The sequence below is a fragment of the Tenrec ecaudatus genome, chromosome 17, assembly GCF_050624435.1.
Source record: "Tenrec ecaudatus isolate mTenEca1 chromosome 17, mTenEca1.hap1, whole genome shotgun sequence".
NCBI classification, from domain to species: Eukaryota; Metazoa; Chordata; class Mammalia; order Afrosoricida; family Tenrecidae; genus Tenrec; species Tenrec ecaudatus.
Genome location: NC_134546.1, coordinates 54,609,347 through 54,634,416, shown reverse-complemented (window position 1 = coordinate 54,634,416; position 25,070 = coordinate 54,609,347). Strand labels below are relative to the sequence as shown.

The 25,070-nt window shown below is 48.6% G+C and overlaps 1 protein-coding gene across 1 annotated transcript in view; it reads right to left on the bottom strand.

Moving 5' to 3' along the window:
- Positions 1-25,070, bottom strand: part of PTPN9 (protein tyrosine phosphatase non-receptor type 9) — a 104,006-nt gene that overhangs the window by 30,435 nt on the left and 48,501 nt on the right. Inside the window, exons 2-6 of the mRNA XM_075536159.1 lie at positions 18,769-18,912; positions 17,201-17,290; positions 15,730-15,854; positions 11,199-11,304; positions 316-426 (exon numbers count right to left, since the gene is read on the bottom strand). Of these exons, the coding sequence (XP_075392274.1) occupies positions 316-426; positions 11,199-11,304; positions 15,730-15,854; positions 17,201-17,290; positions 18,769-18,912 (576 nt within the window). The remainder of the gene's footprint in view (positions 1-315; positions 427-11,198; positions 11,305-15,729; positions 15,855-17,200; positions 17,291-18,768; positions 18,913-25,070) is intronic.

Below are 25,070 nucleotides of genomic sequence, written 5' to 3'. Positions count from 1 at the left end.
ACCTGGGAGCTGGGAAGCCACGTGGAGACCCATGTCAGGGCTGAGACGCTTACACCACCACCGGATCCATAAGACTTCTCACCCACTGGCCTGGGATCTTCCTGCATTCAGCGTCACTGCATGTGTTTCGTGAGTCTGAAGAGGTTTTTATAGATTGATATTGGACAAATGGGCTAACATCGGACTTATGGACTGGATCTGACTGGGCTGGGATGTTTTCTCAATGTTTAATTGCTCTTGTTGATAAACCTCTTCCTTATATACCTGAGTGCCTATGAATTTGTTTCTCTAGTTCACCCGGACTCACACACTTACCCTCTCCCGGACTTTATCCTTCAGCAAGAGGCTGATGATCGAATAGGGCACTCGGAACCAAATGGGCGCCCCCACGATCAGCACCTTCTTCAGACGGGCCGGGAATGCTCCCTGCGGAGAACACACAAGAGGATTTCAGGATACCTGGGAGGACCCAGGAGGGCCTGTGACAGTTCAGGCCCAAATTGTATGCTCTCTGCCCTCTTCCCGTTCGCACCCAGAAAAGGGGCCTTGTAGCCAAATTCCAGGCTTTACGTTAGGAGCTGGAGAAAAACTGTTTAAATAGAAATTTAGAAATTAGAAGCAGATTTGCTTTTACAAATAACGATGTTATTGTTCTCACCACCATGAGCTTTTATGGCTCAAAAGCTGCGCACACTCATCCTAGTCAAGTCTGGCTAACAGAAAAACTTTACATTTCCTAATATGCAACCAAGTCCATGAAGTCCTGGTGTCGTCGTGGGTTAAGCATCGGGCTACTCACCAAAAGCTCAGAGGTTCAAACTCTCTGCAGAAAGATGAGGCTGCCTGCACCCATGAAAATTCACCGTCTCAAGAGCCCTGAGAAGCAAGCCTGCTCTGCCGCTCACAGAGGGTCACTGTGAGTGGTAGCTGATGTGGCGGCAGTGGGCAACACAGCATGCAGGGACGCCAGCAGTGTAAAGGCTAACCAAAAAGGAACCTTCAGTACATACCCACCAAGCGGCCCACGGGATAAAGACCTGGCAGTCTGGTTCCATAAAGAGTCCAGCCTGGACAGCTTACGGGGCAGCTCTGCACTGCCCTACAGGGAGGTTGTGACAGACTACGGCAAAGATGCTGATCTGTTTGTTTACGTACTGAACAACATGGAGGAAGCACACCAGCCTGGGTGATCACCAGGTGTCGAAGGGATCAGGTACCAGGCATCAAAGAGCAAAAAATCAAATAATTGTGAATGAGGGGGAGTGCAGAGTGGGGATCCAAGGCCCATCTGTAGGCAAGTGGACATCCCCTTATGGAAGGGTCGCAGGGAGGAGATGAGCCAGACAGGGTACGATGTAGCAACGATGAAACATACAACTTACCTCTAGTTCCTAAATGCTTCCTCCCCCTCACTCCCCCACTATCATGATCCCAATTCTACCTTACAAATCTGGCTAGACCAGAGGATGTACACTGGTACAGAAAGGAACTGGAAACACAGGGAATCCAGGATGGATGATCCCTTCAGGACCAGTAGTGAGAGTGGCGATACCTGGAGGGTGGAGGGAGGCTGGGGTAGAAAGGGGACCCAATTACAGGGATCTACATATAACCTCCTCTCTGGGGAAAGGACAACAGAAAAGTGGGTGAAGGGAGACGTCGGACAGTGTAAGATATGACAAAATAATAGTTTATAAATTATGGTTTCATGAGGGAGTGGGAGAGCAGGGAGGGAGGGAGAAAAATGAGGAGCTGATGCCAGGGGCTTACATGGAGAGCAAATGTTTTGTGAATGATGAGGGTAACAAATGTACAAATGTGCTTTATACAATTGATGTATGTATGGATTGTGATAAGTGTTGTATGAGCCCCCAATAAAATGATTTAATAAATACTGAATACGACCAAATACTGGATTAATACGACCAAACATAAAATAATTCATTTTCATAACCTATCTTTCTCATGAAGGAGCCCTGGTAGCAAGTGGTTACACCGTGGGCTGATAGCCCTAAGTCAGCAGTTTGACACCACCACCCTTGCTGAAGGAGAAAGGTGAGGTGTTCTACTCCTGCAGAGTTCCAGTCTCGGGAACCCACAGGGGAGCTGTACCTTTTCTGACAGGGTCGCCATGAGTCAGAATCTCCTTGATGGCAGTGAGTTTGGGAGGGCTTTTTGTTTGTTTCATGGGGGGACCTTTCTCTTATTCTGATATCCATGTGTTTATACCCACTTATTTTTTCAACCATATCTCCATCTATGTGTTCTTTACACAGTGAATGAATCTCATCTAGGAGGCCCAAGGAGAAAGGGGGGACCAAAGTAGTGAGACACCCAGTCTGTGCCTGGCCTCACTTGCTGCCAATCTGTTGGTCAGCATCTCAGTCCTGCCCGTGGGCAGCGTGGCCATGCGTCCTGGGCATTCTGGGGAAAATCATTAACAAGGAATCCAAAAAGAAAAAGAACTGTAACCAAATACCTTCAACCTCATTCTAGCTGTGTGTGTGTACACTCACAAGAACCACTTTCAAAAGACCAGTTTCCCAATTTGGCATGCCACTCTCTGGTTACTTTGCAGTTCCACCAATTGTAAGGATCCACAAATAGTCCCTGTGGAGCAGGGGTTCTCAAGCTCCCTAATGCTGTGACCCTTTCATACACTTCCTCATGTGGTGGTGACCCCCCAGCCATAACGTTATTTTCACTGCTACTTCATGACTGTCATTTTGCTACTGTTATGAACCGGGCAACCCTGGTGAAAGCGTCATTAGACCTCCAAAGGGGTCACAACCCACAGGTTGAGAACCGCTATCATAGAGAATACATATATAGAGAGAAAAATTCTCCAAAGGTCTCTTTCATTTCTTCCCACAAAGATGTAACAATTTCTTTCCTGGCCTAAATAGCGGTCTAAGCCCCTTTACCTAACAGAAATAAAAACAATTCTACTTTTATAGAAAATACAAAATGATATAATTGAAAGTTAGAAATGAATGAAAGTATGAAATTTTATTATTGGGATTTTAATATGCAAGGAATTTTAATTTCAAAAGATAATGAAAAAGACTGGAAACTTTATTATAATCACGAAAAGTTCGATAAATCAGCGAAGACTGCTCAGTACACTGACTGCAGGGGCAGTCAAGCATTCCGTGACTCTGGATGGCTGTTCTTCCTCGTGTTCTTATACTGTGAAGTTACATTAAATTTGAAGAATCTATGAAGAAAATACAAGATGATCCATAGAAAGTGGAGCCCGATACATCTGCTTCTCAGTGCCCAGAGCTACAGATCCGCGCACACTCATGTCCACAGCTGTGCTGAGATGCTAAACAAGTGTGTCCCTCCCCGGGTGACGGGCGGCAGATAGCTCTAAAACTGTGCACACTCGGGGGACTTCTCGGGAAGCCCATTCCTAAGATGACTTTAAGTGGATAACGTTTATTTTCTGATAGTTCAAAATAGTACCTTAAAACGGAAAAGCCCATTTATGTACGAACATGGATTTGTGGCTAAGAAAAATAGTGTATCTGAAAGCAGACTATTCCATAACCCTCAAAATGGTGGTTTCGAAGCATTCTTACAACCGGGGAAAATATTTTGTTTCAATGAAACCACCTAAGATCGAAAGTCTAATGTGGATGTCATTGTAAGAAGCTAGGCACACACATCTACTTCTACAAAAAAAAAATGATCGCAAGGCATGATGTCGAAAGCGCAGTGTGGCTACAGTAATCTCTGCTAAAATTAACTTTAGGGCAAAAACAGTGTAAGAGACAAGGAGGGGCATTACATTTGAATAATGATTAAGGGGTCAACTCAACAAGAGACATAATTATAATATCTATGCACTCACTCAAGTTCCAAAATGCATAAAACTTGAGAACCAGAACCCTGCAATAATAATAGAAACTTTAATCCATCGCTTCCATTTAAGGGCAGAACTAGAAAGAAAGTCAACAACGATACAGAGGACCCAACAGCACCATCAACCAACTCAACATCGTGGACATCGGTGTCTACAGAACACGCCACCAGGACACAGCACAGTCTGATTATGTCCCAGCATACGCGACTCATTCTCCAGAACAGACCTCATATTGGGTCTGAGATAAACCAGTGTCAGGTCCATTGCCACGGAGTTAAGTATGACTCATCGTCCACCTGCGGACCCAGTGGAACTGCCCCACAGGGTTTCCAAGGCGGGAAAGACGGACAGCAGCAGGCGACCTCCTCCTTCCTCTGCAGAGGCTGGTGGATTTCATCCTTAGTCATTCTCAGACTACAGAGAGAGCATCAATAGACTCAAAACCATAACAATAAAACAAAGTAGCTTCTCAGATCATAACACTCAGAAATCAATCGCAAGAAGAACAGAGAGCAATGAACGTACAAATGTGCTTTACACAATTGATGTGTGTGTGGATTGTGATAAGAGTTGTATGAGCCCTAATAGAATGATTTTAAAAAAATAAAATAAAATAAGCAATGGAAAAAAAAGGAAATGATGATGTGGTTGATACAATTGATGTATGGATTGTTATAAAAGCTGTAAGAGCCCCCAATAAAATGATTTTAAAATTAAAAAACAAAACACACAGAAAATAATCAAATACAAATTAAACACCACCTTGCTTTAGAACCATTAGGTAATAGAATTTTTAAAATAAAATTTAAAATTCTTATACTCAAATGAGATTGGGAACACAACATACTAAAGCCTTTGGAACACAGCAAACAATTCTCAGAGCTAATTTAGAGCAATAAATACACATATCACCAAGCGGAAAGAGCCAAAAGTCAGTCAACACTTTTAACCCTAAATGCCAACAAACAGAAAAACAACAAAGGAGGAGAGGGAAGCTCACTGTCACCAGAAGAAAGGAAATCATCAAGATTAGATCAGAAATAAGTGATACAGAAAACAGAACAAAAACAATAGAAAGAGGCGATAAGATCCACGTGGGAAACCAGAAACTGGTTCTTTAAAAGGATTAATAAAATCAACAAACCACTAGCCAGCTTAACCAAGGAAAAGAGAGAAGCTATAAAGAACACAAATAAAAATATGAAGTGGATGGCATTAACCAGAACCAACTGAAATTAAAAGTGTGATAACAACACTACGAACAACAAAGAAAAGATTGAAGCTGTCGAGTGTTTCGATTTACTTGGATCCATGATTGATATGCACAGAATCAGCAGTCAAGAAATCAAACAGCACATTGCATTGCATTGATCTGCTGCCCAGAGCACTTAAAGTATTGAAGAGCAAGGATGTCACCTGGAAGACTCAGGTGCACCTGACCCACGTATTGTCGCTCATCTCATGTGCATGTGATGATTGGACAATGGGGAAGGACAGCGGAAGAGTCATTGATGCGTGTGAAGTATGGTTCCGTGAAGGCTACGGAAAGTACTGTAGGCTGCCAAAGAACCAACAAAGCTGTCTTGGAAGAATTATAGCCAGGATGCTCCACAGAAGCGCAGGTGGTGAGGCTACATCCCGTGCGCTTTGGACTCGCTATCAAGAGAGACCAGTTCCTAGAAACGAACATCAGGTTTGGGAGGATCAGTGAAAAGAAGAGCCTCAGTGGGATGCACCGGCACGCTGGCCGCAACCACGCGCCAAACAGAGCAAGAAGTTTGCAGGCGGTCCCAAACCAGGCAGGGTCTCCCCCTGCTGCACAGAAGGCTGACATGCTGTGCACTTGCTGACATGGTTGCACCTGTTACACACAAGGCTGACAAGAGTTGGGCCGGATGCGCCAGCACTGAACAACAACACGGAGAAACTTACTCCAACAAATCTGAAAACCTAGAAGAAATGGACAGATTTCTAGAAAGACACCACCTACCTAAACGGACAGACTGAAGTAGAACATTTGAATGCAGGAGAACAAAAGAACATCGTCGATACTTGTGCATGAGCCGAGCTTCTCGGTGCATTTTTAATGCCGTTTTTGTGGTAAAATTAGGTGCCTCGGCTGACATTCGGGTCAGCTTATCCTCGAGAATATACAGTAAACTTGAAGAGTCATTGAAAAAGCAAACACACGTACACAAAAAGAAAAAACAAACACAAAAACAGCTCACAGCATCAAAAGCCCTGGTCCCGACGGCTTCCCTGGAGACCACTACCCAACATTCAGAAAAGAAGCAGGACCAGTTCTACTCAGACGACTCCAGGCTGCAGAAACTCAAGAAACCAACTCACTGCCATCAAGTTCATTTCAAAACACAGAGAAAGGTGCAATACTTGCAAACTCGTTCTTTGAATCAAGCATAACTCTTGATACCAAAGCCAGGCAAAATCAACACTAAAAAAGCACGTTATAGACCAATATCCCTAGGGACTGACTATACATGCAAAACTACTCAACAAAATCCTGTTGTTAGGTACTGTCGTGCCCATTCTAGCTCAGAGCAACCCAAGCACAACACAACAAAAGGCCTCGTCCTGCCCTATCCTATCTCACAAAGAGTCTTCCCCTTTCTTGCCGGCCCTCTACTTTCCCAAGCATGTTGTGCAAACAGAACCCTAGCCATGCAACTCAATAAAATAGTACATTGGACCATGTGGGATAAATACCAGCTACGCAAGGGTGCCACAATATGTGAAAACCAGTCAACCCAATTCATCACATAAATGATCGATCAATCAGTGCAGAAAAGGCATTTGAGAACGTTCAAGCCCTTTCCTGACGAAAGTACTGAGCAAAATTGAACGGAAGAGAAGTTTCTCAGACAATTAAGGGCACAGACACAAACCCAACCACCAATGTTATTCCTGACAGAGTCACAGAACACCTTCCCCTGGAGAGCCTGAACCGGAGCACGATGCTCTTTATAACCACTCTTGTTCGACAGCGTACTGGAAGTCCCACCAGAACAATCAGAAAAGAAGGGGACATAAAAGACATTCGAATCGGTAAGGAAGGAAGAGACTCGTATGCCGTCTTGCAGAAGCTGCGTGCACAATCCCAGAGAGTCTGTAAGGAAGACGCGGAAACTAGTAGGACTCAGCAACGTGGCAGGATACAAGACAGACGCGCAAACGCCTGTGGATTCCGCTACACTAGACACTAGAACTATAAAAGGGAAATCAAGAAAACAATACCTTTACAATAGCCACCAAAAGGATTCCACAGTTAGGAATAAACCTAACCAGGTATGTAAAAGATCTATACAAAGAAAACTACAAAACAAAAAAAACAAAGAAAGAAAGAAAACTACAAAACACTACTGGAAGGAAACCTACATAAATGGAAGAACACACCGGGAACCTATCACTAGGATCTACACGTGACCTCCTCCCTGGGGGACGGACAACAGAAAAGAGGGTGAAGGGAGATGTCGGACAGGGCAAAATATGACAAAATAATAATTTATAAATTATCAAGGGCTCATGAGGGAGGGGGGAGCGGAGAGGGAGGGGAAAAATGAGTAGCTGATGCCAGGGGCTTAGGTGGAGAGCAAATGTTTTGAAAATGATGAGGGCAATGAATGTACAAATGTGCTTTACACAATTGATGTATGTATGGACTGTGATAAGAGTTGTATGAGCCCTAATAAAACGTTTAAAAAAGCAAACACACCATGGTCATGGACAGGAAGACTTAACACTGTAAAACGGTCAGTACTACCCAAAGCAACCTACAGATATAATACAATCCTGATCCAGATTCTCTCTCCATTCATTAAAGAGATAGAAAACCTAACCATGAACAGAGACCCAGACTAAGCAATGCACCACTGAAGACGAGCAAAGCAGGTGGTCTCTCACTTGCTGATCTTAGAAGCTCGATGCACAATGGCAGACAAAACAGAGTGATACTTGCACAATGATAGACACCTAGGGCAAAGACTGCTAAAGCCCTGGTGGCATAGTGGTTACATGTTGGGCTGCTAAGCACAAGATCAGCAGTTCGAAACCACCAGTCACTCCTTGGTGGAACGATGGGGCTTTCTACTCCCATAAGAAGTTACGGTTTCAGACACTCACAGAGGCAACTCTACCCTGTCCAATGAGGTCACTATGAGTCAGCATGGATTCCACAGCAGACAGCTGTCATTTTACTCATGTAGTTCTTATTCTAGAGAAGCAATCACATAGACAACCCAAATGACCTGATTATATAGTTGTTGCATTAAAACTAATCAGTATTAAAAGGGTAGGCCAAAATGTAAAGCGTTGTATTTAAGAGATGATAACTGCAAACTTGTGACGGTAAATGTGTTAGGCCAGGTTAACTAGCGAAACAAATCCAGAGACACTCATATGTGTGTAAGAGGGAGCTGTATAGCAATTGTATATTGAGAAAACATCCCAGCCCAGTCCAAATCAAGTCCAGAAGTCTGATATTAGCCCATATGTCCAATACTAGTCCATACATTCCTCTTCAGACTCACGTAGCACGTGCAATGACGCTGAATGCAGGAAGATCACAGGCCGGTGGGTGGAAAGTCTTGTGGGTCCAGTGGTGGTGGAAGCATCTCAGCGCTGGCTCCTCCAGCTCTCCGAGTGTCTCAACAGCAGGAAAGTGTACTAGAGTGTGGCCCACCTCCAGGTTGAAAGGGAGGAAGTTCCCAGAATCCTCATGAGAAGGCCACGCCCGCAAGGAGGCATCATCAGGCTGTGACCTGATGGACCGGCTAGGCTCCACTCCTACATGTATTTATCGAGTTGACATGAAATTATGTAACCACGACAGTAAATAAATACTTCTAAGAGCCGAACTCCAGAGTATTCCCAAGTGAAGTTCCTGGGGCACACGCTCAGCAACATCCAGACCGATGTTTTCCCAAATGCTGGCTGTGAGTCCGCCGTGGTCATAACTAACATTTAAAAAATATGACAGAGAAAAGCATCGATCAAAGTGGCTGTTTTCGTAAAGATAAAACATGGTTTGGAAAAGTTTTCTGTTTGTCATGCAGATGTACGCCTCCTCGGTGTCGGTTCTGAAATGCCCACCGCTTGGTGAACTCCCAGGTTCTCAGGGACGTTTAGTGTCAGTAAAACTCAGTGGGCAGCAAAATCTGGCCTGAAAAGTCAGAGGCTGTCTGATTTTATTTATGGGGGCTCGTACAACTCTTATCACAATCCATACATCCATCCATTGTGTCAAGCACATTTGTACATTTGTTGCCATCATCATTCTCAGAACATTTGCTTTCTACTTGAGCCCTTGGTATCAGCTCCTCATTTTTCCCCTCCTTCCCCCAGGGACCCCTGATAATTTATAAATTATTATTATTTTCTCATGTCTTACACTGAACAATGTCGCTCTTCACCCACTTTTCTGCTGTATGTAGATCACTGTGATCGGTTCCCCCTTTCTCCACCCACCTTCCCCTTCTGCTATCTCTACTCTCAATATTGGTCCTGAGGGCTTTATCTGTCCTGGCTTCCCTGTGTTTCCAGCTCTTATCTGTATCAGTGTACATGCTCGGGTCTAGCCGGATTTGTGAGGTAGACTTGAGATCATGATAGTGGGGGGGGTGGTATTAAAGAACTAGAGGAAAGTTGTATGTTTCACTGTTGCTACACTGCACCCTGACTGGCTCATCACCTCCCAAGGACCCATCCGTAAGGGGATGTCCAGTGGCCTACAGATGGGCTTGAGGTCTCCACTCAGCCCTCCCCTCATTCACAATGATATGATTTTTTGTTCTTTTGATACCTGATCCCTCCGACAGCTCGTGGTCACACAGGCTGGTGCGCTGCTTCCAAGTGGGCGCTGTTGTCAGAGGCGGTTCTAATCTTGATTTTTTCCTGCTCCTCAAGGGAAGGAAAAGCCACTGGATATGTTACAGCAGTACTGTATGCCGCCTCATAACAACGTGTGTACCGTAAGGCATCTGATGACGGCGCGGCGTACATACCCTCCTACTTTTTAAAAATATTTAAAAATCGCTCCTCGGCCTAAAAGTTCACAATCAAACCACCAACACCTCTGCGCACTAGGTCACAATGGAGAACACAGTTTTTACTAGATCTGATAACCACTCAAATGCTCTCAAACGTCCTGCCCTCAAGTCAATTCTGACGCATCGAACTCTGTCGGACAGAACAGAGCTGCTCCTTCGGTTTTCCAAGGCCGTTAATCTTCACAGGAGCAGAGAGCCTCATCTTTCTCCCGTGGAGCAGCTGGTGGGTTCAAACTGCTGACCCGGTGTGTCATAGCCCACGACACCACCAGAGCTCCTTTGTCCGACAGTCACTAGGACTCAATTTTTAATTCCAAGAGGGGAGGCACTTTTATGTTTCAAAAAGTTCCAGTGCATTTTTAAACGTTCTTTTTTTCCGCTTATTTTATGTTTTCCCAGTTTTAGGTCTATGGAAAAACTGAGCAGGAAGGATACAAGCATTCCTGGGGCGTCAATTGCAATGTATAGCAATGCTGCAAAAGAGGGTAGAATGGCCCCTAAAGGCCACAGACGGCCACAACCTCCTCCCACACGCGGGCCCATCTGTCTGTTCGGCCAGGCCTTCTTAGAGACAGACTCCCCAAGTACTCCCCCACCCTCCCCTCTCCACACAAACTCTCCTGTTACTCAGACCTTGCAGGAAACCAAAAAGCCACCACCACCCAGTAGACCCAGCTCACAGCCACCAGACATAGGGTTTCCGAGGCTGGGCATGTCTTTTAGAACCAGGCAGCCTCAGCTTCCCCGCCACGCTGCTGATGGTGAGCCATCCCATGCTTCCCGGACAGCGCCACCAGGAGTCGGGTACATTTATTTTGGTAGAATTCAACCTGTGGGTCCCAAGCCCTCTGGGGGTCGAACGACCCTTTCACAGAGGCCGCTGATTCAGAATAGTAGCAACATGACAGTGATGAAGTAGCGATGAACATGTTATGGCTGGAGGGGGTGTCACCACAACACGAGGAACTGCATTAGAGGGTCGCAGCAGTAAGGTTGACAACCACTGGGGCTATCAAGACACATTTATTAACCAGCGTCTGGAGCGTTTATTAGGGTTCCCTCTGGGTTGATTTCCACTTCAGTTTTAAGATCGCTCCTTAGTCTGAGGAAGCTGATTATGAGTCATCATTTACAAGTGACCTTTCAGCTGAGCAAAAAATCTGAAGCTTATGCCATTCCTGAGCCTTCTCCCACAGAACCAGGAGAAAGCAAAGCAAAAGTGTCCCAATCACCCAAGGAGAGTGGCGAGGGGCTGCCCATGACCTTACCTTCAGCAGGTTTAAGACTTTCTTGCCAAGGTCCAGCTCAAAGTTGGCGTAATTAGAACCAGCCATGTCGTAGATAAACACCAGTCCATTCCTCTGAGTTTCAAAGCTGCAAGCCAATCATTGATCGAAAACATTTATACGCAGGAAGATGGCTGAGGGAGGTGGAAAGCCTGGGGCAGTAAATACGTTAAGAGACACATCCTAGACCAAATTAACTACCCCATGAATACCAGGCTTTTACAAAACGGATGTCCCTGCTAGGCTATTGCTTTACCCAGACTTACCACATACTAAACTCCTCAGCTGGGAACGCTTCAGAGCAGCCAGAGACTTCTAAACGGAGAACAAAAACATATCCTCCTCCTTACCCGCCACCCCCCGCCCCACTTTTCTAAAATTGATGATCCAAACTACATTTTTCACAGCGCAACTCAAAGGCTTCCTCTTCTATAAGGGTCTCCCTGATAACTAATCAAACATACTACATCTCCTATGGCCTCAAAATCCAAACCCACTGCCATGAAGTCCATGCCGACTCACAACCCCTCCCTCAGACAGGGCACAACCGTGCCTAGAGCTGCTGAGACGAACTCTTTACGGGAGTATAAAGCCTTGTCTTCCTCCCGAGGAATGGTGGGTGGATTCGAACTGTTGGCCCTGAGGATCACAGCCACTACATAATCGTTATGGGCTCCGTTCAAGCTCTTCAAGTGCCATAAATGTTCCTACAGGTTTTTCTCGTGGTCGTTCACATACTCCGACTTTGTGTTATCATTTGAGTCTCCCCTAGAGGGCAGAACTCTGTGGTCACCGCCGTCCCCACCACTAATTACCCACAAGAGTCCCTAGCAAAGCCCTTGCAAAGAAGGTACACAATAAATGGCCAGTGACTTGAGATTCGATGGACTGGGTGCCCACACTAACATAATAGCTTATGCCTGGGCAAAACTGTCTAAAATAAGCTTTCCTCTAATGCGCTACGGGTAAAGTCATAGGACTTCAGTGGAAGAAGAAATCACATCCGCCAATGAGCTTTGGCAAACATCTTAATAAAACTGACTTAAGACGTGGTGAATCTAGTCCCAGATCCGAGTTGAGGGAATGTGAAATGACAAAATGTATTCATCCTCGGCCCTGCGTGCTTCTGATCAGCAGATACAGTGGTCAGGAGGGGTCATTTATTTTACTGGACCACTCGCAGTTGATGGGGCCAGTTTTCACTTCTGTGTTCCATCAGAAACTTGTTCTGACAAGCAATACATTCTTGAGCCCTGGGACCTCAACCCCCTTTCGCATCCTAACTTTCTGTCTCCATGACTGGGTGTCTTCTCCGCACAGTGGCAGAGCAGCGGCAGAGGCAGGAGGTCCCCTTCCAAGGCTCTCTCATCCTGACATGAACCCAACTTCTCCAGGGAACTTAGCTTCCAAGGGGCCCCGACACCTTACAGTCCATGCTCCACCTTGGGCTCCTTTGAGGTAACTCCAGAGACTCTGGTTCTCCAAGACCACAGATGCCGTTAAACAAACAGCACAGGCTATTCAGGTCTAGCGACGCTCCAATTCCCCACATGCTCATCCCAAACCAAGTCCAAATCATGATTTATGTTTCCCCGCTCAGACTGCCCGTGGATGGCGAGTCAGTGCCTTGGAAAAGAGCGTTTTTTAAAAAAAGATCCAGATTTGATAGTCCCAGGCTTAACACTGTTCATTCAGGGAGCACGTATGATATAAATACCAATGCAAAAGGTTTCTCCTGTTCTGGGCACAGACAGAAGGTTTTGCAATGACAGTTGATTTACTTCTCCCAAAAACAAACAAACAAAGTCATGGGCATCGTATCGATTCTAACTCATAGTGAACCGAAAGGGCAAACATGGTAGATCTGCCCCTGTGGGTTTCTGAGACTCTGCTCAGTTAGATTCTTCAGCTGGAAGCTCCAGGAGAGGCATTTATTTAAAACACGGTCCTCGTGCACAAAAAGACCCCTAGTGGCACAGCAGGTTACTTGTTGGACTGTTAGCCCTAAGGGCAGCAGTTCGAAACCACCAGCCGCTCCTCAAGAAAAAGTTATTCTCAGAAACCCAGGGGATGCTCCTGCCCTGTCCACTAGGGTCATGCTGAGAGGGAATCAACTGGACGGCAGGGAACGTGGTTTTGGCCTTTCGGCGCGCAAATTAAATCAAGGGGAGGGGCCATCAACACAACAAGGCTAATTGCAAATCACTGTTGATGTTGAACTGTGGGCCCTTGGAGGGTTAGGACACAGTTCTCTTTCCATCAGTGTATGTGAAATTGTCCATCATAAGCTGTCAGCCAGGGCTTTACCCTGGAGGAACTTACAATCCATTATTATTACACACATATGCGATACGCAACAGCACATGGCTGTGTGTATGTGTGTGTGTGTGATGATGGTTGGTATTGACGGCTGCTCTCAGGGTCAAAGTAAAGGGGTTTCACGGGTGACATGCTGGAGGGAAGCGAGAACGAGCGAGCATTGTTTGAAGGAGACGGCCCACACTCAGTCAGCTTTTATGCACTTTCAGGAAGACGGGGGGCGCGGAAGGTTTTTAAGACAGGGGCAGATAGAGGATGTTCTGAGAATGATGAGGGCAATGAGTGTGCAGATGTGCTTTACACAATTGATGTATGCATGGATTGTGATAATAGTTGTATGAGCCCCTAATAAAATGATTTTTTTTTTAAAAATTTTTTTTTAAAAGAAAGGGACGGATATCGTGAGAGCAACGTTTTAACTGTATTTTAACTGCGTGGTCCTCTGTGGGATCCAATAGTCAGACTGGAAGGAGAAGCGGTGGCCCCAGATGGCTCCCTCCTGCCGGGCCTACCTGAGAACACTGTCCCTGTCAGCATCCCAAGGAGGGAGGTCAAGAGCAGACCTTCAGGGAAGGGAGTCGTTCATTCATGCTCCTGCTAAAGAGCATTTGAAAGAAGCCATACTCTGGAAACTACGCTTGAGGAGCAGTGACCGGGAAGAAGAACCGAGAAAACAGCGCACTTCTGCTTGCGGAGCACAGGGCCACCGAGACCAGTTTCCGTCATCCTTATTGGACCGGACTCCCAGGGAGCTTCGACAGCAGAAGCGGAGCACTATGAACGTCGCGTAACCAACTGAGGTTTGTAATCTGTCTTGCTTGGCTGTTCTTGCCAGGTTTGGTTTGGTTCGGTAATGTTTCTCTGTATGCGACATCCAAATCTATCGGGACAGAAAAGGCTTGCAGGCTCCTTGAGGAACGTTGTGGCAGGGGAGGTGGGGGGAAAAGAGGAGCACATGAATGAATTAAACGCTCTGAAACTGGTTGTGGTGGTGAACGCACAACTCTTCTTGTGATTGAACTATTGAACAGCATGATCTGTGAATGACATGCCAATAAAACTGTTGGTGGGGGACAACAAAGAAACATAAACCAGGCAGGAGCGAGGGAACTTGGCAGAGAGCCTCACCTTAGACAGTCTCTCGCTACAGTCTACAAGATGGCCAGCGTGGGACACAGCTCTCTCTCCCTGTCTAGGGCGTCAGCCCTCACGACACTGCTTTGAGCCCAGAGAACTAGACAATAAAGTGAAAACCAGTAACAAACACGAGCCTAAAAGAAAGGGAGGCAGGGAGTAGCACGGTAGGGTCAAAGGAGCTCCCTGGTCAGGAGTCAAGAAACCAGGATCTTAGATGAAACCAGCAGGGCCAAGATGCGGAAACTGGTAAGAGGGGTATAACTTCTTAGGCCTTGGTTTCTGGGTTTATAGAACAGGAATGATCGAGTTTACATCAGAGCAGCGGTTCTCAACCCGGGGGGGCAAACGACCCTGTCACAGGGTCGCCCGATTCATAACAGTAGCAAAATGACAGTGATGAAATAACAATCAAAATAATGTTATGGCTGGGGGGGTCCCCACCACATGAGGAACTGTCTGATAGGGTCGCGGCATTGGGAAGGTTGAGAGCCACTGTCCTAAAGGTGATGAGCTGCTATCAGAAGCAATCTGACCCTATTATCTGCCCACCCTAAGTAAGGCCCACGCCCTGCTGAGAAGGATCAGAGATTGTTCCCTGGAGAAGAGCTCAAAGACACCTAAGGCCAAGCCAACTCAGACGACCAACGTTTGGCTGCCATCTTGATTCTAGAGCCCACCCATCTTGCTCACATGTGTGCCTTCAACCCACTGCTATTGCGTGTACAGCCCTAGCTCGCCCCTCATGTTATGTGTATGCCTCTTGTACAACCCCTTCCTGTTACCTATGTGCTTACGGTGGCCTGTGTACCCAAGATTATAGAAACTCTTAGATTACATTACTCTCTCTCTGCTCAGACCTGGCTCCTGAAGTTATGAGTAAGAGGTGGGCCCTTGCATGCTTTATCTGGTCTGATGTCTCTTTAAATTACCCCTCAATTACACAACTGCCCCTTAGACCCATTTGGTTGTGGGGAGGCTGGTCCCCCCCCCCCACACACAGACTATCGCCTCCCTATCTGGATGTGTAGTCTGCTTAAAAAACAAGGTCCTTCCTCACCTGTCCACAGCTCTGTCCAGCAAGTAAAACAGAGCCTGAAGCACCACGTGTTGTACCGACTTGTGGGGGTGGTGCAGCCTGGCAGTGAAGAGGGCAATGGAGGCTCCCATTGGGTCCCGAACATTCTAGAGCAAAGAAAACAAGACACATTTAGAAACCGCAGTCGTCGCTAAGGAAAAAGGCTTGATGGGTGAAGGAAAAGAGATGCTGAGACTACTTCCCTAACTTGCACCAGTTGCTCCTGAAAGCCAGGACGTTACAGCCTTGTGGACCATGCTCCTATGGTAGCAAGAAACCCAACCAACCCACGCTCTCTCTGGTCTCCAACGACAGAGAGTTCTAAGGATAATTCTGCATTGGCGATGTTGGTAAACTCTCAGGTGGAGGGCAAATGCAATGAATGGTAGGGAGAACCACGGAACAGGACCATGGCTTTCAGGTTCTGCCTGAGAAGAGACATCGCACACTTACCTGAAAGGTTGAAAACTCTTCTCTGGCGCACTGTCTACCCACACAAAGGCCTTGATAAACTTAACGGCCAATGAAACAACTTTTCTAAGTCTACCGTAAACTATCCTGTTTCCCCGAAAATAAGACAGTGTCTTAATTTAACTTTTGCTCCCCAAATGCCTTGAGAATGATTGGGGCAGGGAATGTATGGATGTGCTTTATACAATTGATGTATGTATATGTATGGACTGTGATAAGAATTGTATGAGCCCCAATAAATTGTTAAAAAAAAATTTTTTTTTGCTCCCAAAGATGTGCTCGGTCTTATTTTCAGGGGGATGTCTTATTTTTCCATGAAGAAGCATACGGTACACATTTATTGTTGAACAACAAAAAAGAAAATGTATTACCTGTATACTGTACGGTAGCAGTTGTCATCACAAACCAGCCTAACCAGACAAACTGTGAATCCTCCAGTGTCAAGAACTTCTTGTTCCTCCTGTCCCGCGCGACTCACTGTCTAATTGTGAGTCAGCCAGACTCCGTCAGGGCAGAGCGAGCAGCAGGCGGCAGCTTGTCCGTCGGCGTGGGCTCTCTGATTAAAAGAGACCTCGCACTTCCTGTCTGCTCCGGCTGCGCTGTGGCCAACAGTGAATTGCTTGGCGCCTGCCGCTCTGGTCCAGAGTCCAGAGTTACAGTGGTTTTGGGGGGGTCTTATTATCAGGGAGGTCTTATTTTAAAGGAGGTCTTATTTTCGGGGGTGCCTTATCGTTCAGCAAGAGCCAAACCTATAAGTGGGTCTTATTTTGAGGGGATGTCTTACTTTCGGGGAAACACGGTAGTTCTCCCTAAGGTCAATCATGACTAGAATCCTATTGGCCACCATGCACAGACAGCTGCTTCATGTCTATTCCAGACCTCTGGGAGGTTCGAGATCTTGGGTGAGATATCTAGGAACAACGCAGAGACCGCCGAAAGAGGAAATGATGGGATGTGACAACAGGATCTCTGTAAGACTCACCAAGACGGTGAACTTCCCACTGAGGATCTCAGAGCGGAGGGGCTCCTCGTGGGGTTTCAGCTTCACAATGCCTTCCTTCCTCCGCGTTTCCTGAAAACGAAGCGCAGCAAGATCAAGCGATGTGCACACACAGGTTGGCATCGTCACCAGCCCTCCGGGTTTCAGAAGTCAGCTAGTTGGATCATGAAGTCCATGGTCAAGGTCTGTCTACACTGGCTGAGTATGATCAGAATTCCTGCCCAAGGCCACCTTATCAGCCCCCTGGGTAGGGCATTTTCCTTGGCTCACTGGGAATCTCAGCGCAGCCAGGCAACCAGTCGGTACCTTGAGAGTGCTGGTCGGAGACACCGAACATGCAACTGAGCCCCAGCTGACTGAGCTTCGGGACACAGAATTTGTCCACAAGCATCCATGCTTACACCCTTGGAGGGCCAGCCGCTCTTTACTTAGGGACTACATGTCCTTTTGAACAGCAGCTAGGCCGCAGGAGAAAGAAGAGATGTAAATCTCTCACAAACATCACCATCGTGGGGGCCCTTAGGAGTAGCTGTCCTGCATCAACTCATGGGCAGAGGGTCTTCTCCAACGATCTAACCCAGCGGTTCTCAACCTTCCTCACGCTGCGACCCTTTCACACAGTTCCTCAGGTTGTGGGGACCCCCCAGCCCCAATCATAACATTATTTTCGTTGCTACTTCATCACTGTCATTTTGCGACTGTTATGAATCGGGTGACCCCTGTGAAAGGGTCGTTCCACCCCCCCAAAGGGGTCGTGACCCACAGGTTGAGAACCGCTGCTCTAAGTATTCCAAATAGTGATCTCTGTCCCTGAACGCAGCAGGAACACAGGAAGTGTGTGTTGAATGAATGTAGGGATATTGAATATGCTTACACACAAGGTAAGTTGTAGTACCGGACAAATATTTGTTATCCCCTCTTTTTTTGCTGAGGGGATTTCTGTGTCTCTTCAGAAAGATACGCACACCCCATTCTCATGTGCCACCCAGCATCACATCAAGGACACTACCAAGTGAGAAAGCACAGAGGGAGCCAAAGTCAAGACCTTCCCAAAAAACAAAGCTTTGAGATTGAACTAGTTGAGTCGTATGATGTATGAATTCTAGACCAAGGAAACTGGGGGTGGGGGGGGGGCGAATAAAATTAAGATGAAAAACCAGCCAACAAAGCAAGGTGCTGCTGCACAGGCAACTACATTTGCATCGAGGTAAAGAGTGACGAACCACGGCTCTCACACGCACAGCTGCTGCCCCCGCCAGGTCTAAAGCGCCCCTCCCAGAACCAAACTGCCCACTAAGCATTCATCTGAACAGCAGGTTTCTCAAAACCCCAGAATCCTGGAAACGAACCAGTGACATGAAAGAGGCATGTGGCTCGAGGCCAATGAGAGCCAGGATTCAAACTCCAGGAAAATAGGAACAATTTATCAGGCTCCCAAGATGATGTTAGGCAGCCTCGGGCCATCTCGTCTACACCCAGAACTCAGGGTGCCCGTCAGGAGCTGCTGGGCTCGGGCTCCGCGTGGGGTCTGGTCACCCCCCACAACTTACCCTGTAGGAGTGGAACAGCTCTATGGCGCGGGGCACGTCGAACTTCCTGGCCATGAGGAACTTGACGGCTACGTTCCAAGAGAGTGGGGAAACGTTGTACTGAACTGTCCACTTGTTGACCTCTTCAAGAAACTGCTTGGTGGCCTGCAGAAATATAACAACAATTCGTTAGTAAGAGGAAACCGTTTTCATGAACACGTATCCCATCCTGCCACCAATCATTATCTTGTGAGAATCTCTTTTGCTTTCTCCCATTCTTAAGAAAACCACAGCTGTGAGTCAGCGGAACACTGTCAACAGAAATCCACTGGCTTCGTACTGACTCTTCCCTCCCTCATCGGGGATGATGTGTCTTTGGGTTTTATCGGCTGAAGGCTTACTAACCTGGTTTCTCTACACGAGAAGTTGTTACCGCCATACAGAGGTCCTACCCCAGATTGCATAAAACACAATGAGCGAAATGTGCCCCCACGAGATGCACATTCCTGGCTCCAAAATGGGAAAATAGGCACGGGGTTGGTTGTTGTTCTTTCAAGGGGATGGGGGTGGTGTTGCTGGACCCCTGGAGCGTAACTGCAGAAGGCGCAGGGTGGCCAAGCTGCCGCTGTGGCCTCAGGCCAACTGGAAACACACCAAAACAATCAATTTGCTGGGGCAAATTCCAGAGCAAGATGAGGCTGCCTGCTCCTGTGAGGGTCTACACCGCAGGGCGCTGCGCTGCCCCGTCCCACCCGGTCTCTTGGAGTTGGAATGGACTCGAGGGCAGTACAACACATCAAAGGTCAACTCTTGTATGGCCTGGCGGCGCCCAGGGGGCCTGTTCCTGCTCATGTGGCCGCCATGTCACCCATGCCCCGCACCATCGCTGTCTCCTCTAGCCCATGGTTAGAGGAGCCGGGGGCACCGTGGCTGCGCTAGCAGGAAGGTGGGCAGTGCCTGGGGCTCTGCTCCCAGAAGGTGGCAGCCTAGCAAACCCTCGGCGGCCGTGCTGCTGCGACAGGCAGGGTGGCTGTGAGACAGGGTCCGCTGGACCGCCTGCTTGAGTTAGGGGGCAAAAGATGCTGCCAGTCAGTGCTGGAGGAGGGGTAAGAAATGAACGTTTTCATGATCTTGATTCCCACTGGCTGAGATGTCTGTTTCTGGAACTATTCCTACCTCCAGCTGAAATCACGTTCATGCATCTTCTCTTACCCTGTACACGCTTACGTTATGGCCAATTTCCGCTTAGGACACAATTAAATACAGTCCCCCTGCTTTCATACTCTTGATGGCTAAGGGGCTTCTGCGTGGCTCTGCTGTCCCTTCCCTTTCCGCCCAGGAACGCTTTCCAGCCATTGGTTCAAAACACAATCAACCTGACAAGAACTTGGAGTTTTAGCCAAACTCCTATGACCAATTCACCCACTCAAACCCAAACCCAACCCACTCCCTTGAGTGAATTCCAACTCACAGAGACCTGATAGGGCCAGAGAGAACCGCCTGTGAGTTTCCAAGATGGTAACTCTTGACGGGAGTAGACAATGGTCTTTTTCTGGCAAAGCAGCTGGTGGTTTTGAACTGCTGACCTTCAGGTAGCAGCTCAGTGTGTAACCACTAAGCCACCAGGGCTCCGCCCACAGTTAGGATGCTCTGAGTCATGTTTATTCGACACCTGCTGGTTGTTAAGCTGAAACCTGAGCCGGGAGTTCAGACACGAAATGAAGTTCCCATCAAAGAGCCAGGCCAACTTGCTGTGTGACCAGGGGCAAGATAGTTCGCTCCTCGGCTCTGATTTTTGTAATTGTAAAATAAAGGGATGGGGGGGAGGGGGGCAACAGCAATGACCTCTTTTAGAGTCTTGGCTACAGATCCTACTGCACGATCCTCCTCCCGTGTTCCGTGTGTGTTTCAGCAACTGGCACACTAGAATCCAGGTGGCTCAGAGCACCTGACTCACCTTCTAATTTCGAGGAAAGCAAAAGCTCCCTTGGTAACAGAGGGTTAATGAGGGCTGAGACCACACCTGAGCCCAAACTGAGGCCATGCAACCAATACCAAGGAACTCATCAGGCAAAGTGCAAGGAAATGGCCAAGAAAATAAGAGCCGGGGAGAAAAGCTTTCAGTCGATCACTCTGGCCAGCCCAGCGCTGAGCCCCAGAGAAGACAGCAGGGCAAACTTGGACTGCGCCACAGGCAAACACTGGGAGCCCTCTGCCTGCGGGGTGAGTGGGCAGCATCAGAATGAGTGAAGACGGAAGGAAAAGAGGAGCCGTGGGCACAGAAGGGTCCCGGCAACAAAGCCCGAGCTGGTTCGGAAGGCCTCCGGGAGGCTGCGTCGATGGTATTTGTGTTTTCTGAAATTCACAGGTAACCTCCTAGCCTTCCCTGGGCTCCTCGGAAACCGAGCGCAGGAGGAAACACTACCAGCAGCTTGCCCACAGCTTAGCAGGCAGACACCGTTTCCAGTAAAAATCGCGAACTGACAAATCCGTGTCTACGGGGTGGGTGTGTCCTGGGGTCACCAAGACAAAGTATAACTGCCCCCACCGGCTCCCAAGGGTGGCCTCTTCATGGAAGCAAATCTCCAGGGCTTTTATCCTGGGCAGCAGCCGGTGGGCTCAAACTGCCGACCTTTTGGTGAACAACCTACTGGCCAGGTGGGCTCCTTACCAGTGATGCATCATCGGCAGGAAGAGAGGGTCTATTGAACAGACCAGGAGGGGAGGTGAATGGGTCCCATAACCAACTGTTAAGATCATTTTTTAAGTTTTTTTTAATAAATCTTTTTATTGGGGCTCATATAACTCTTATCACAATCCATACATACATCAATTGAGCAAAGCACCCTTATACATTCGTTGCCCTCGTCATTCTCAAAATTCGCTTTCCACTTGCATTTTTTAAGTTTTTCATGAATCAACCATGCCCCAGAAGGAGACACTGGAGTCTCACTGGCCTTCATATTCAGGAGAAAAGCAGGGCTCTTTCTATCCCCCACAAAGAGCTCCCGCCTCAGAAGCCCACTGGGGCCGTTCTGTGCTGCCCTGTGGGTATGGGTTGCAGTGAGAAGGGACCGAGTCGATGGCAGTGAGTGCGGAGGTTGATTTTCTTTCCTACTAAACTTAGCTCCTCCGTGATTTTTGATGTCCCATCGTTCCCAAGAGCTGTTGCCTTGAGCTGACCTCTGTCTCCCTGCTGGTCAGGATGTTGTTTTTGGCTTTCAGCACGGGAACAATTCCTCCTGTTTAGCCTGACCAGGCCTTGCATGAAGAAAGTTCAGTGTACTGTAAACAATATGGTATTTACAGATACATGCACACACACACACACACACACATGCCACAAGCCCTGTTCAGCCTCAGATTCGCCCTCCTGAATTCCAACCTCTGCAAGGGGTCGGAAAGGGTGGCCTCGTCTCCACGGCCTTTCTCTGCACCGTTCGTCAGCTGTCGCCCTCTGCTGACACGTGCATGGAGCACAGCCCACTGAGGCAAGACTAACTTGTGGACCTGCTGGCTGCCGAAAAACGAGCCCACGCCACTCCAAGGAGGTAGCAAGCTATCAGTGTGTTTCCTGGTGAAGGACAGAATGGGCCCAAAGATGAGTCTCAGCCTGTCAGCAATTTCGGATCAAGGTTAGTGGCTGCTTAAGAGTAACCCCAAGTTGTTCATAGCTGGCAGCTCAGGAGCGGGCCCAGTTCCAGCTGCCTTGACATCCCTTGGGGAAAGCTCTGGACTGAGATACAGGAAAGCTAACACTGCCACAAACCACCCTCTTCAGCCAGCTTGCCGGGTGAGGACAGTCCAGAGGATCGCCGTAGTGACATCCTGCGCCCACCGCCGTGTGCCAGGGGGCAGGCACCAGAACCCGCAATAAAGTGGCAGAGAAAGATGCCCAGTAGGAGGGCCCCCCTGGGACACCGTTCATTTTGTTGTTGAAACCAGGGGACTGGAGAGACCCAGACCCAGGATGCAGCCTTCAGGTGAAATCAAACTCCCTGGGAGCAGCTGCGAGGGCTTTTTCGGGTCCCCCCCCCCACTTCTCTTGAGAGGTGGATGACAATTTGCAGGAGGGTACAATTTCCCGTTGAGCACTTCCAACATGGTGCTGCATTTCCTGGAACACGGACCACACCCTTTCCCCACGTGGCCGGTTCCCTCCCTCCTCTGGTCCCAACCCTTCTGGACTTTGTCCCTGGGTGGATGCTGCTCTTTGGATTTCAAATAACTGGCAGCTCTAAGGTGTGTGCACTACCATCATTGTTCCCCAGAGACCTAGCCCCATGCCAGGCAGAAAATCGAACCGAGGAGCAGCTACAATTGGGAGATGGCCGTTGGGCACGGTGCTAGCCAACCAATGGGTCGAGAGAAATGTGCTGGCCCTCCCCGATCCAGGGGGCGGGCTTTAAACCCTCTGCCCCAGGATGACCTGGGGGAGAGCAAAGGGCCAGAATGACCAGAAACCTGCTCTGGGGATAGCAGGAGACACCTTCCTCCTTACCTCTCGCTCACCCGCCTCCAGGAAACAGTTTGAGGGGTCTAGAAGAGTCCCAAAGAGCTCACCCCCCCCCCCACTGACCACGGAGGGGCACCTGGGCAAATCCTTGAACCTCTCTGAGCCTCCCTTTCCCTAACTACAAAGACAGGGATCCCCTGGGATAATGAGTGGGAAGGAGCCCACTGGCGACGGTCCCTGCCTCGGTGAGGTCTAAATGGATGGATGCCTTTCCTTTTGTTCCAGCCAGAACACCTCCTTCCACAGACAGAATTAGCATCCTGCGGCCTTCACGCTTTCCTCCTAGCCCGCACCGACCCAACCTCCCTAATCCATGGGCTCTGGACGCACACATCACATCAGAAGCTGCCAAGAGGTGCCCAGCGGCGAGAAGGGCGAGCTCCGGGAAGCACGGTCTTGCTTTTGTCCAACGTGAGGCTCCCTCGGCTTCAACAAATGTGCCACGTCCCCGCAGGCCCGGCGCGGATGCCCTCGCCCCCCCCCATGCCCGTGTTCCCCCGTTTCCATCGCTGGCAAGCGTGGCCTTCAAGTGGCTCCACATTCTCCAGGCCCCGATCAATCTGCTCGCCAGCAGTCCGGGCACGGCCACTCGGCCACTGTCCTGCCGGGCAGTGAGGACGCGCTTTCTGGTTGGATGTCCCACCAGACACCACATCCTCCCAGGAGCGTGGACACAAACCTCCTCGCTGTGAATGCCTACTTTCTGCTTTTACTTTAAACCGTGCGCGCCATGCCAGGAAAAGCACGGCCTATCCTGAACACGCGACCTTTGGAAGAGCTGCTCGGCTCTTTGAGGCGAGGCGCACCGTGCCGGAGAGACAGTCTTAGCGAAACTCCTCTGGTCCAATGTAGCGCCAGCAAGCCACCCAAGAGGGGGGTGCCTGCACAACCCATCATCCCACACAGCCATTTGTGTAATCTTAGCATCAAATTCCACAGGAAAATACTAACAACAACGCCAGCAAACACGCTCACTAGGGTGCAAGGGGAAGGGGCCCTGGTGGGGGCGTGGGTCACTTGCAGGGCTGCTAACTGCAAGGTCAGCAGTTCGAAACCACCAGCCACCCCACAGCGAACGAGGCGGCGTCCTACTCCCATAAAGAGTGACCGTCCCAGGCACCCACGGGGAAGTTCCACCCTGTCCTGCACATGAGTGGGACCCGCCTCAGTGATGGTGCATTTGGTGAGGAAGGGACAAGAAAACAGGCTGTAAATCGCAGACCTGCGACAAGTTGAATTAGCCAAACAGACCATCAAAATGGCTGGGGTCCCGCATCTGCTGCTCCCGTTCCGAGACTCAGACCCTCTGGCAACCGCCCTGCCGTGTAGTCAGCCCAGGGCCCGAAGCAAAGCTGCGCTGAGGGCATCCTGGGCCTACAAAGACGGGCTGGCGGCTCCCCGAAGATGAAGAGTCCGAGGCCTGCAGGGCAGCTCCATGAGGTCCCCTCTGGTCACGAGAAGTCGGAGCCCATGGCAGTAAGTTCGGTTTCTTTAACTTTGCCGGCGGGGCAGATCATCTAGAGCAGCGGTTCTCAACCTGTGGGTTGCGACCCCTTTGGGGAACGACCCTTTCACGGGGGTTGTCTTAGGAACCGAGACACCGCGCCTCTATCCGTCTCCAGACGGGTCCACCCACGTGCAGATAGGCCCACCTCCGAGTACCGGGCGTGAAGACTGTTACCCATGCTACACCATGCTTCAAGACAAAATTTTCATTGTCATTAGAAATCAATATTTCACAATCTAGGATGACATGTTGTTTTGTGATTCATCCCTAGGCTTTAATGATGTTCAATTGGTAACAATG